This window comes from Sinocyclocheilus grahami, unplaced genomic scaffold, assembly GCF_001515645.1.
Source record: "Sinocyclocheilus grahami isolate Dianchi unplaced genomic scaffold, SAMN03320097.WGS_v1.1 scaffold654.1, whole genome shotgun sequence".
Lineage (NCBI taxonomy): Eukaryota > Metazoa > Chordata > Actinopteri > Cypriniformes > Cyprinidae > Sinocyclocheilus > Sinocyclocheilus grahami.
Window position 1 is genome coordinate 341,290 of NW_015505833.1, and position 14,536 is coordinate 355,825.

Here is a 14,536-nt window from a genome sequence, read left to right on the forward strand (position 1 = left end):
CCCAAGACTGAAACTCCAGCCAATCAGCAACCTCGGGAAACCCATTTCGGCACCCAGACAAGGAAGGGAACCCCACACTGGAAAGCAAGTACCCCAGATTCTACTGAACTGGTGCGTTTAATATAAATTTGAACCTCATTGAGCAAACTCAATGCAAGGGTTAATTAAGTGATTGATGGTTGTTCAGATCTATGCAATTGCACATATTGCTGTAAACTTGGGATTTCACATTTTCATTCTCTTAAACTAATTATTTCCTCACTTTCTCTCTTTCTGCAACTTGTATGTCTTAGATTTATCCAATAAAGCCTTATTTATATTGAAAAGAGAAGTATCTTGTGTTTTGTGCTCACAAGTTAATGTCTTAAACTGCCGATCTTGTTACATGTGCTAATTAATAGTGTTTTCACTATATTTTGGATATAGATATCCATTGCAGAATTGCTGTCATACGGCTCGTTCACTGACTCGCAGGCCGTCTCAGTGATCAGCCGTAAAACAGTGATTCTGTCCTAATTCCCTTACATATTAATGGTGGAGTTCCCTTTAAAATCTTAAATGATTCCCTTTGAGCTAAATTGACCTGTTTCCCTTACAGTACGATTAAATTAATTTACATTTAATCAGTTGAATATGAAAAGACAGTGAGACCTTCGTTTATGTGTTTTTGCCCTACACTGTACAAGACGTGAGAACAGTCCGCTATTTAGGTTTGTATGTACTCACTAACTTTAACGTTAGCTAGTTTTAGCCAGAGATACCTTGGGGTATCTCTAATAATATACAGCTTATATTAGAAAGATGACATTAACGTTCTGCTTGAGCAGAGTATGACAACAAGAAAACAAACGTTTTGGTCTTCATTGTGATTAGGTGTGAATGCTTTGGGACATTTTGCTCCGTTTTGTTTGGGTTTAGGAAATAGAATCAAATTAATTTCATTGCCTATCCTCTCAGGATAGCTGGAATCAGTGTTACAAGTACCCCAGGCACATCGTTTTTCCAGTTTTGAAGCATTAACCCCATAAAAACGATTTGAGCTTCGTATCTTCCCATGTTTCTCTACGGCGCTGAAACCTACAGGTGTCCGGGTTCCGCTCCCTGTGCAACTGATACTCGACTGCCATTGGCTCATCTGCGTTCGAGGGGAGGGGCTTACCGATAGGTCAATTGGCGACGGTTTCCGTATGTGTTTCAGTGTGTGTGTGAGGGACGTGTAATTTCATAGGAAACGCATGGAAATTGTTTTGTTATATTTGTGGTTGTAAGGACTTTAAAATAAATTATTTGGTGAAGTGAACTGAAACTGTAATGACAGACCTAGAACTACTTCATAGCTGTGTGCTTACTGGAAAATAATAATTGCACTCCTTACAAAGTTTGTCAAAGGATCAGAATCAAGCAATAAACAGCCCCTTGATATAATAGGTTTATAGTGTATTTCCATCCCCTAATATGAAATGCAATGAAATGAATATGCTACATAGTTGATGCTTACATCTTTTAGTCTTTTATTTTGGCTTTATAGTTCATTGTGCTTCCTTTTCATTTTAGAGAGAGAAAAAAAATGGAAGGGAAGCTTTCAGACCAAAAATATCTATTTCTCTTTCACATTTGAAAACTCACAGCAATAGCCTTTTTCATGTTAACTTATTGAATGCTTTGTTCCTTTAAAAGCTGACAGTCTTACCAAAACCTCATTGTGATTTGTGAAGCTCCGTTTTAGCACTTTTTTCACTCAGAACACTTTTACTGTGACCTTTGTAGTTCCATGTATTTTCTGTTTTTTACTATATGCATTTCTTTCTGTTTAATGTGTACACAGCTTATATTAGTTCTGTCTATATTAGTTAAGTGTGTTACTTGTAATAGTTGAAATGTCTCATTAAAATATTTTTTCAGTAGTGCCTAATTTAGTTCCATAAAAAAAATTTTTGTAATGCTGACAGAACAAGGATGTATTAGCCTGCCTGACTGTAGCAGATGAAACAGTGGATTTCCAGGGTGGGTGGAGTCTTTGAGGATCTTAACAGCCCTAGCTTTACATCTCCTGGTGTGGATGTCTTTACGATTAAATTAATTTACATTTAATCAGTTGAATATGAAAAGACAGTGAGACCTTCGTTTATGTGTTTTTGCCCTACACTGTACAAGACGTGAGAACAGTCCGCTATTTAGGTTTGTATGTACTCACTAACTTTAACGTTAGCTAGTTTTAGCCAGAGATACCTTGGGGTATCTCTAATAATATACAGCTTATATTAGAAAGATGACATTAACGTTCTGCTTGAGCAGAGTATGACAACAAGAAAACAAACGTTTTGGTCTTCATTGTGATTAGGTGTGAATGCTTTGGGACATTTTGCTCCGTTTTGTTTGGGTTTAGGAAATAGAATCAAATTAATTTCATTGCCTATCCTCTCAGGATAGCTGGAATCAGTGTTACAAGTACCCCAGGCACATCGTTTTTCCAGTTTTGAAGCATTAACCCCATAAAAACGATTTGAGCTTCGTATCTTCCCATGTTTCTCTACGGCGCTGAAACCTACAGGTGTCCGGGTTCCGCTCCCTGTGCAACTGATACTCGACTGCCATTGGCTCATCTGCGTTCGAGGGGAGGGGCTTACCGATAGGTCAATTGGCGACGGTTTCCGTATGTGTTTCAGTGTGTGTGTGAGGGACGTGTAATTTCATAGGAAACGCATGGAAATTGTTTTGTTATATTTGTGGTTGTAAGGACTTTAAAATAAATTATTTGGTGAAGTGAACTGAAACTGTAATGACAGACCTAGAACTACTTCATAGCTGTGTGCTTACTGGAAAATAATAATTGCACTCCTTACAAAGTTTGTCAAAGGATCAGAATCAAGCAATAAACAGCCCCTTGATATAATAGGTTTATAGTGTATTTCCATCCCCTAATATGAAATGCAATGAAATGAATATGCTACATAGTTGATGCTTACATCTTTTAGTCTTTTATTTTGGCTTTATAGTTCATTGTGCTTCCTTTTCATTTTAGAGAGAGAAAAAAAATGGAAGGGAAGCTTTCAGACCAAAAATATCTATTTCTCTTTCACATTTGAAAACTCACAGCAATAGCCTTTTTCATGTTAACTTATTGAATGCTTTGTTCCTTTAAAAGCTGACAGTCTTACCAAAACCTCATTGTGATTTGTGAAGCTCCGTTTTAGCACTTTTTTCACTCAGAACACTTTTACTGTGACCTTTGTAGTTCCATGTATTTTCTGTTTTTTACTATATGCATTTCTTTCTGTTTAATGTGTACACAGCTTATATTAGTTCTGTCTATATTAGTTAAGTGTGTTACTTGTAATAGTTGAAATGTCTCATTAAAATATTTTTTCAGTAGTGCCTAATTTAGTTCCATAAAAAAAATTTTTGTAATGCTGACAGAACAAGGATGTATTAGCCTGCCTGACTGTAGCAGATGAAACAGTGGATTTCCAGGGTGGGTGGAGTCTTTGAGGATCTTAACAGCCCTAGCTTTACATCTCCTGGTGTGGATGTCTTGCAGAGAGGGGAGATCAGTTCTGGAGATACACTCAGCTGAGCACAGGGCTTTACGATCCTGGGCTGAGCTGTTTCCATACATCGATGAAAAGTCCATATACTTTCTATAGCCCCAATAGAGAAAGTTTTCAGGATTTCAGGGGAAACCTTGAATTTTCTCAGGAGTCTCAGGTGGTACAGTCGTTGTCTGGCTTTTTTAACTTGAGCTTGAATGTGATTAGTCCAGGTCAGGTCCTCGGAGATGTGTACCCCAAGGTATTTGAAGCTGCTCACTCTCTCCACTGGAGTCCCGTTAATGATGTCAGTCTTTCTACCTCATCAAGGTAGGCAGCATTGTTGCTGGAGATGAGGCCCATCACCACTGTATCATCCGCAAACTTGATGATAGAAGTGGAGGTGTGAGAGGGAGTATAGCAGCGGGCTCAAAACACATCCTTGTGGGGCTCCTGTACTCAGGGTGATGATGTTGGAGGTGGTCTGACCCACCCTCACTACCTGAGGTCTGTATGATAGAAAATCAAGAACCCAATCACAGAGTGGGGCATTCAGTCCGAGGTTTCGGAGCTTGGAGACCAGATTGTGAGGGACTATAGTGTTGAAGGCTTAGCTATAATCTATAAACAGCAGCCTCACATAATTCCCTTTATTGCTGTCGGTGTGGGTGAGAGTGGCGTGCAGAAGATGGGAGACAGCATTAGGGCGATACTGGGCGAACTGGAGTGGGTCAATGTTGTTAGGGATAGAGGATCAGATGGTGTTCTTGATAAGCCTCTCAAAGACCTTCATAATTAGTGATGTGAGTGCCACAGGTCATTTAGGCAAGATGGATTGTTATTTTTTGTCACAGGAACAATGATAGATTTTTTTTAGCATTTTTTATCAGTTAATTTAAATTGTAATAATATTTCACAATTTTACTGTTTTTTACTATATTTTTGATCAACTGAATGCAGCCCTAGTGAGCAGAGTCAAAATCTTTAAAATAACCCAAATAAAGATGCAAATAACAGATGATTTACCTCCTCTCCCCTCACTGTCTGCAGGCTTCACTTGAATGGGCCGATTCATCTGAAAAAACAAAAATGAATAAAATGAATAAAAATTATTTCAATTACTAAATATACAGACTCTATTCATGCAACGTACAAGAACGTACCTCATGTTTTACATAACCTTGATGACTGCTACACCAGTTTTTTTTTCCATGCCAGTTTATTATTTTGGTTTCATATAAAACAGCACATAGCAATCTGTGGTCACTCACATTGCAGTAATGCTTAATGTGAGCCCGGCTTGCCGACAGCCCGGCGTGTGATGACATGAAGCGGAGACTCGAGTGCTACAGCCCTTACCTGGTTCCACGAATGGGCAGGAGGGGTGCTCTTGGGCAACCCACTGTTGACCGCTGGTGAGAGAGGAGGAGGGAAGTGATCCTGTGATGCACGGTTCACCACTATCCTCCTCTTGAGACCCAGAGACTGAGGAAACCGATCTTTTGTAGAAGTTTTGGGTACAAAAACAAAACGAAAAAGATTCTCCACCCGGCCCTCCACTGGGGGAGGGAGTGGTGTGGTCATCATCTCCCGACGAGCAGTCTCCTCCATCTCCGGGTCGCCCGTCTCAGGGCCTCTTGCACTTACGCTTGCCACCAGGTTTGCCTGCGACCGGCTCCACAACGCTGCCTGGTGGAAGGCTGCTGCGGCCGGGTGGAAGCAGCAGGTTTCCTCAGGCACATGATGTGTTTAATCGCCTCAGTCTGCTTCTGTGCTGCCGAGAACTGCTGGGCAAAGCTCTCGACAGCGTCGTCGAAGAGGCCGGTCTGTGACATGGGAGCATTCAGGAACTGTACCTTCTCATTATCCTTCATGACTCAGCCAGAGATGGTGCTCCTGGACCACTAGCGGGGACATCGCACAACCCAGAGACTGTGCGGTTACATTTAGTGGCTCGAAGTGCGAGGTCTGTCGCAGCACACAGTTCATGTAGAACCGCCAGGTCGTGACCACCTTCGTGCAGGTCTTTGGCCTGGTGGACCTGCAGAAGCCACCTCCCCAAAAGCTCTGTAAGCACTGCCAGTTAAACCTGACGAAGATTTACTGGCCTGCGACGGGTCACCCCGCAGAGTGGTAGCGGCTGCTGGACATGCCTGCTGGACACAGTTGCATGGCCACAGACCGCTCCATCGAGGGGATGTCCGTGTATCTCAAAGCGGCCCCACCATCGAGGGTGGCGAGGGAGGAGGAGCCAAAAGATTTGTTTCGGGCAGTAAAAAGTGCCTTCCACGATCTTGTGAGCTCCTCATGAATTTCCGGGAAGAACGGCACCGGAGGGGGACACTGAGAACCCGCGCAACCCCCACCGAGAAACCATTCGTCCAGCCTCGAAGGATCGGGACGCAGAGGAGGATTCCACAGGAGCCCGACATTCTCAGCGGCCCGGGAAAGCATAGCCGTCATCTCTGGGTCTGTCTCAGACAACGCTACCACACCCGAAGGGGGCAATGCAGTCGGGTCGTCATCCCCGGAGAGAGAGAGCTCGCACTCCAATGCAGCGATCAACATCTGGTCATCAGATGGGGCTCCGACAGATACAGGTGGTGCACTCTGTCCTGCAGAGGGCCCAGACTGCTCCGTCGGCAATTCCACCAGCTGCGGAGTGCTTGAGGGGTGAGGAACTCCCTCTGGGGAAGCCCTCACAGTGATCCTCAAATCACCTCTGACTCCCCCGGACACAGCGCCGCCCGGAGATCGCGGCAGAGGCAGAGGGACTCAACCATGTTTGACATAGCGGAGTCTTTTATGCAACTCCTCAGTGTGCTTAATGCCCAGACACATGAGGCAGCGATCGTGACCGTCCTGAGGCGCCAGGAAACGACCACATCCAGAAACGCACGGGTGATAAGACATTTTTAAAAAAACGCGATCACCTGCGTTGCTCTTTTAGAGATTGCTCTCTTAGTGCTGAAGCACGCAGGGGAGTTGGCCACTGCACACTCCTGGTGTGGCTGTCTGCACAAAGACCTTTTTATTTTCTCCTGTGAGATTGCGACCACCGCTGCTGTGCCGTAACGCCCGCACTCGTTCCTGCAATCACTCGAAGAAGGGAAGAGCAGTAGTGCTGCACCACCGCTCGGCTCCGAAGCGAAAAGATGAATTAATGCGGTGCACCTGCTGCCTGCTGCCAGATGCGAAATCCGCATGCCAATGTCCATTGGCTCGTTTATGTTACACTCGAAGTGGATTGGTCTCTCTGGCGAGATCCCAATTCGTCGGTCATCACCGACGTGACGTCGAGAGTGACCAACTGAAAGGGAACATTTAGGCCTCCACAAGTTTTCATGCTTGGAGTTGCCAGATGTCAAAGTTTAAATCCCCCAATCTGAGCTTCTCTCTTAAAAGGACACATTTTCTGCCCTGTTTTACTTGACCTTTGCAACCTGGCACATCAATTCAAAACAACACTGAGCTTTCTGTCTCTTTTTACACACACTCAACAAGAGCACTAAATACGGCTCACATGTTGTTATTGTTGTATAGCAGTGTTACCCATTGCGCGGCTTTAATTTGTGGCTCACATGGCAGTAAATAATACAGTCATATGATCATGCAGTCAATACAGATATTTCATAAAAACATTAAAAACAAGCAGGGCTATAACATAAAAAACTCAGTGTCTGTTTTACAAATAATTTATATTTAAAAATACCCAAAACTGCGGCATTACAAGATGGAAATATAAACTAGAACAGATATTTAAACTTGCTCTGCTCTTATACGTCCGTGACACTGACTCACTGCAAAGTTGCCAGTTTTGGCGGTCTTTCCAGATATATAAAAAATGTAAGATCATTAAAAAACATTTTTACCAAAAATATATTATGCATACCCTCTATATCACATGTGTGTGAATATGGAATATACTTGGGCATGTACAATTTTTTTTTTTTAAATGTTAGCACTAAATTGGAGCAATTAAATTAGAGGACACTAACCTGGCAATTCATAGGCCTACTAACGCACATTATAACAACGCTAGCTTAGCTACGTTTTTTTTTAGCATTTCATGCTAGTCAGCTTGTGTTATATACGGACTGAAAATGGTTCGGTTTCTTATTAAACAAAGTCACGCACCAAGTGGACAGCAACAAAGAAATGTGACAGTGTCAAACGAGGGAACTACGGATTTGGAGCATGCAACAACCGCAAATCGACAGGAGGATGATGGAGACAGGGTTTGTGGAGAGTCAACTCCTGCTAAAAAGAGAAAGGTACGAGCCCTACAAGATGAGCATAGAAAATTTCAAGAAAAGTGGACAGAGGAATTTTTTTTTGTGCTCAAACCCTTTGTGTTTACTATGCAAACAAACCCGCTCTGGTTTCATGCGAAGTAATTTGGAGCGGCATTTCCAAAAGACGCACCCAAAATTCAATGAAAGTTATCCACCTGGAAGTGAAATAAGGAAAAGGAAAATAGAGCAGCTTTCTCCCTCTCTTTCTGGACAACAAAGGCTCATACACAGGACAACTTCTACAGCTGAACGTTTAACTGAGGCATCTTTTGAGATCGCTTGGATTTTGGCTCGCAGAAAAAAAAACCTTCTCAGACTCAGAAATTGTGAAAGATTGCTTTTTGGCTTCAGCAGAAATATTGTTTGCTGAGTTTGATAACAAGGATAATTGTAAAGCAAATTAAAGGATTACAATTATCCGATTCCACCATAGTGAGGCGGACTGAAAACATCGGCAAAGATGTGAGTGACCAGCTCTGTGCAGATGTGTCAGCTGCACCGTGTTTCAGCATCGCGGTGGATGAAAGCACCGATTTGACAGATGTTGCTCAGTTGTGTGTTTAGGTAAGGTTCCCTAAAGAAAAGTCTTTCCAAGAAGAAATGCTGTGCTTACTTCCACTTGTTGGCCAAACGATAGGGGAGGACATTCTGAATGCACTTCTGACATTTTTTGATGAAAAAAATCTCAGTTGGTCAGGTCTAGCAAGCGTGTGCACGGATGGCGCCCCTAGCATGCGAGGAAAGGAGAAGGGGCTTGTTGGGCTCATGAAAAAAAGGGAAGAAATACCAAATCATCCATCAGGAGTCACTGATATCAAAACAGAGAAATAATACATTCCAAAATGTGATGAAAACACTTGTTGGTGTGGTAAACTTCATCATCTCCAGAGCGCTGAACCACAGACAGCTCCGACAACTCATTGAGGACTATGACACAGAGTATGGTGATTTACTGATGCACAGTGAAGTGAGATGGTTGTCCCGTGGAAAAGTACGGTTTCTGAGCTTCCTCCCTGAGATTTGCACTTTCCTGGACAACAAAGCAAAACGGGAGCCAGAGCTGGAAGACCCATGCTGGATCACACAGCTGGCTTTTCTTACTGACATCACCTGTCACCTGAACACTCTTAACTTGAAGCTTCAAGGAAGAGATAAGCTTCCAAGCAACATGCTGAATGCAATCAGAGCATTTCAGAACAAAATAACTGCCTTGTACATACCCGACAGAGAATTCATTCACTTCCCCAAACTCAGAGCTGTCACCACAAATGACCCATCTCTGCACCAGCACCTCAGCCACAGAGAATTTGTGAATGTTTCAGAAGAGCTGAGGGGGGAATCTGAATCCAGATTCAAGGATGTGAATGAGAACAAGGAGATTTTCAACTTTATTGAAAACCCCTTCCATGTGGGTGTGTCATCTCTCACTCCAACTATCACTCTGCTCTGTACTCAGCGTGCTGCTGTAGAAAGTGAATTGGTAGAACTGCAGACAAAATACAATTTCAAATTGGAACTCAGATCAGGTGTTGGTCACTTCTGGAGTTTGGTGTCTGAAGAAGACTTTCCCACTTTGAAGCCACTTGTGCAAAAAGTGATGTCCTTCTTTGTGAGTACATGCACTTGTGAGTCAACATTCTCAACCATGAACACCATAAAGAGGAAACAGAGAAACCGCCTCACCAATGAACCGCTCATCCTCCTTTTTTCATTAAGGGAAATCATCTTGTCTCAGTTACAAATTTGACTGGTAAATGATAAAGAATGATTTCCCCCCCCCCTTTTGTAATACAAATTATATGTTCAGGGATGACAGATTGAGAAGCAGACATGCTATTTATGGCTGGATGTAACTTTTGATACTTTGCGGGAAAAGTGGCTCTCCTATTGACTTTGTCCTATTAGTGCATGAAAAAATAGTGAGTACCCCTGTTTTATAGGAAAGCAGAATCCTTGCACAAGCAATTTGCTTAGTATAGAAATCTGCGCAAGAAAAGTAATCACAAACCAATGAGATCTTTCGGATAAAAAAATGCGCATGCACACTTCTTCTTTTTTTCCCCTCTCTTGCACCATTTGCAGAGACTGGCATTCACTTACTCGTGAGAACTTTAAACTGGTTGCTGGATCCTCTAAAGGTGTTAAACGCATGTTTAATAGGGCTGTTATTTATACCAGACCAGCAGTCAGTTTCTTTCTGTCAGTAAATGTAATACAAAACCGCAAAAAGACTCCACCCTGCTGAGGGGAAAGATGTCAAAAACAAGCCGTGCTTTTTAATGATACAATACAGCACGTTAACAAAAATGAATACATTTTCAATTTTACAACAAATTCATTTTAATTTGGGTTTTAAAATTCTTGTCTTCCCAGACAAAACCTATACATTAATTAGCAAAATACTGCATGTTATTTTAAATTTGTATTTAATCTGTTAACTTGTTATTGCTGTTACACACGTAACTGCTAAAGAAATGAACATACTATGGGATACACATAGTTTAACTCCACTTACAATGTTCGAAATGTGTTTTTGAGAGGAAAACAAGAGTAAAACATGAAATAAAGTGAAAAGTTGTGGCAGTCAGGCCACACTACCCACTAAAGTGTGTAAACACACACACACGCAAGTGTGGGGAGGGGTGTGCTAACCGCAGATCATCGAAACATGTTAGCTATACCACCCTGAGTGCACCGAGCAAACCTACTTCTCTAACCTCCACACCAAATATAAAACCTCGGTTACACCAGAAAAGCACTCCCTTGTTTTCTAGGATGAAAAAAACACCTTTCTGAAAAAAGGAGCGAGTTGCACAGATTCAACGTCCGCACATGCTGATTATCTAAACACTGGCAAACATGAGTTTAGTGATCTGATTAGTTACAGTTACTGTAAATTATTCATAATGTATTTATTTGCCCTAATACTTTTCTGGTCAAAAATAATTGAAAAGTAGTCTGAATACATTACTTAATATCTGTAATCCAGACAGTTGTTGTAATAGAAGGACATTAATATAATTTGGAATTAATATTGGGAATGTCTCTGTTTTAGCTTTTGAGAGAAGCTTTTGAGTTTTATCGGTTTTCATAATTTAGAGACTGTGCTTAAAATTCTGATAGTATAATAAATCAGGATACTAGATGAAGTGTTGAACTTCTTTAGATCTGTGCTTATAGGTGAAAGTGCAATCATTCTGAGTCTGTTGTAATTCCTCCAATGACAGCAATGATGATCAGCAAGCGCAATTCAAATTGAGCACAATTATGTGATTATCAGTTTACCTATCGTGCAGCATGACAAAACATGTGAATTGAACTGACTAAAGCTATACTAAAATCCCCAGATGTTTAGTCAAATAAACCTTGACTAAACAAATAACAGGCTCAACAGTAAAGACTGTAATATATAATGAAAAAAAACAAAAAAGAGAGAGAGTTCTTGACATAAATGAGATTTAAAGAAAATACAGAGAAAGATGAAGACTAATACAGAGCATTCTTTAAATGTATTAAAAATCAGCTATAGTGATCAAATTAACTGCTGTTTTATCTGTTGACAGTGTGTGCATAAATCAGACATACGTAATAATAAACATTATTTATATGGATGTAACATGAAAAATGCATATGAAAGAGGCACAGTGAGGCTGGAGTTTCTCTGTATGGTAGACTTCAGCTCCCCATTCACTGATAAATGTTTGCATTAATAGAAGCGCTGCATGTGATCTGTCCTGTTCATTTACTATACCGACAAGTGTTGGGTTCTTGATCAGGAAGATTATTATGAATCATTAATAACCTACTAAAATCTGCGTACAGTACACTGATAACCACCATAATAATACAGGTGTAACAATACAACATGTAACACAAAACATGCATAACTGGCAACAAAACATAAGAAAAATAACAATTGAAATAAAATACACACATCTCTTTTTTCCCCTGCACTATGGCTTGTATTTTTACCTTAAAAACATATTTAACATTTTATGTTTTATTTTTACTGCACATATTGTCTTATGAATATAATTCATGCTCATGCTTTTTACTTCCAAAATACATCATTTTTAAGCCTGAATATACATATTCATAAATATTGCCCTGATAAACCTAATACAATTCTTGCAATATGGCCTACTACATATGACAAGGTAACTTCAAGTTAACAGGTTTCAATAGTAGTATTCCACAAGCTTTTCTGATGAAATTACAAACCTTTATAACTGTATAGGAGTGAAAGCAAGAGAGAGAGAGAGAGAGAAAGACGCTCTAGTTTCATGGAGAGTCACGAAGCTCATTTGTAAAATGTCACGAGCACAGCGATGTGCTTAGTCATGGAGAGAGATAGAGATACTGAGAAACTGTGAAGGACAAATTCCAGATAGACAACACAGTGAAGACATGAATGAGAAATGAGGGAGAGAGAGAAAAGCTCACAATGAGAAACACGAGGGAAGCCGAGGGCCTCTGGACCATGATTGAGAAATGCTGATCTACAACTTCAACATACAAGACATTTTTAGTTGCACCGCCTGCACCATCATTACATTTACTAGGAACATTTCTGGAACATTTACTATTCGTTATTTCTGTAACACAGTGACACTCCACATTGCCATGGTAACACAGCCCACAGCCTCCGTTGTCATGGCGGCATGCTGACCACATCCTCATCATTCTGACCGTAGGTAAACAAGGATGCTTGTTGCCAGGGGCAACAGTTCAAATCGGTCATTAAATAAAGGATAAGGAAGAGAGGGACAGGAGAGAGAAGAACCAATAGAAGAGGAAGAGAATGATGAGAGCAGGAAAGAAAAGAGCAGAAACATTAAATATCTGTCCATGCCTTTCTGGCATTTCTGTGGTTGCTAAGGTATTTGGGTGTTTTCTAGGGTGTTGCTAGATGGTTGCTAAGGTATTTTAGGTGGTTGCTATAAGTTGTTGATAACTCAATATGTGTCTGTGGGTTTTTTTTTTCTTTTAATGGCCCAACAGGTGGAAATATCGCATCTGATCCAGGGTTATTATTTATAACTATAACTAAAAAACAAAAACAAAAACATTACTTGATATAAACATTAAGTGAAATAAAATAAAATGCAAAAAACTGAAGTAATAAGAAACTCAAACTAAATAAACTAACATTAAAAACTAAAACTTAATTAAACCGAGTAAGCCTATGGGCGAGACTTCCGGTTCATTAGCCGCTATAGGGAAATAATGAGAAGAATAACAACGTGCAGTAAACGCGCACTACAAACCAGTGTGTTCATAATTAAGATAATACATTAAAATAATATGGTAAGACACACCAATTTGCAATATCAAGCAGCAAAACAAGCTGCGTGTACAGCTAAAAATAGCTGGATGCGGATGAGACCGGAAGCTAGACCCATAGAATTTACAAACGCCACTCTTATGGCAAAAATATGGTGGATAGACATATGTAAAAAAAAAAAAAAAATCAACAACTAATGGTAAAAACACACATCGAAATTACTAAAACCTAATTAAAATTTAAATTAAAATATAAAAATAAAATCTAATTTAGGAACAAAAACTATAATAGTATATCAGTGATGCTAAAATAATAATGACCTGATCACTTAATGAAGTGAAGCTCTCTGACCTTTAATACTTCAGTGCCGGAGGATTGATCACATGACTAACACTACACTGTAAAAAATTACAGTGAATTTAACGGTAAAACACTGTGCTACAGTAAAACCTGTTAAATGGTTAACGGTAAATTCCCCTGCTATATACGGTGAAAAACTGTATTGGATATTACATGTAATTTTACGCTAGTATACCGTTTTTGGAAGTGGAAAAAGACCGTATAATTTACAGAGAATAAATAAATGCGTTACATTTCAAATTTGATGTTTTTTTGTTGAAATAACTGTTTCTTCTTAGTTTTTTCTTCTCAGTTTTGTATATCAGGGTTGTGTGTTACACCTAATGTTGTTAAATGAATGTTTATTGCATTATTTCAGTTTCATGTGTGTTACCGTGATGGTGTTTAGTGTTTGTGTGAATGACGCTGTGCTCCTTCTATATATGTTAGTATTTAAAAGCTGCTTGTGATGGGCTTTGGTTCATCGTGTGGCTTTCTCATCACCACCTGCTTTTGGTGGTTATCAGTGTATTACAAAGCTACCAAACAGATTTCAGTACTTCAATAGGTTGGTATAGTAACATTATATCAGTTAATGAAATTACGGTATTTAACCGTAAATTTGAGTTAAAACCGTAAAACCTAAAACATCGCTACCGTATTTTTACTGTAAAATTCTGGAATTCAGAATTTTTTTTTTTTACTTTTTTTTTACAGTGTAGTATGAGCACTAGTAATAGTGATGGTTGATTTTTCCCTTGCCTAAGATGTATTGGTGGAGGGGTACAGTAATTCTTCACTTTATGTCCTTTGAGCAATCAATCAATATGATTAAGCAATAAGCAACCAAAACACACACTCTTCTAGGCGAAATATTAAATGATTATTTAATAAAGCATATCTACATCCACTCAGCCGAATCCTCAGGCTCCTCATCATAACCCTGCTAGATGAGGGTTTCATTTAAACACATCTGTAGGGTTTATAATATTAAGTCTCTCTCACACATAAATAGATTTTCATGCACTCACTCACTCACTCACACACACACAGACACACACACACACACACACACACACACACACACACAC

The 14,536-nt window shown here is 40.1% G+C and overlaps 1 protein-coding gene across 1 annotated transcript in view; it reads right to left on the reverse strand.

Moving 5' to 3' along the window:
* Positions 1-14,536, reverse strand: part of LOC107558628 (CUGBP Elav-like family member 3-A) — a 47,236-nt gene that overhangs the window by 10,276 nt on the left and 22,424 nt on the right. The window contains exon 4 of the mRNA XM_016242288.1: positions 4,554-4,602. Coding sequence (XP_016097774.1) covers positions 4,554-4,602 — 49 coding nt within the window. The remainder of the gene's footprint in view (positions 1-4,553; positions 4,603-14,536) is intronic.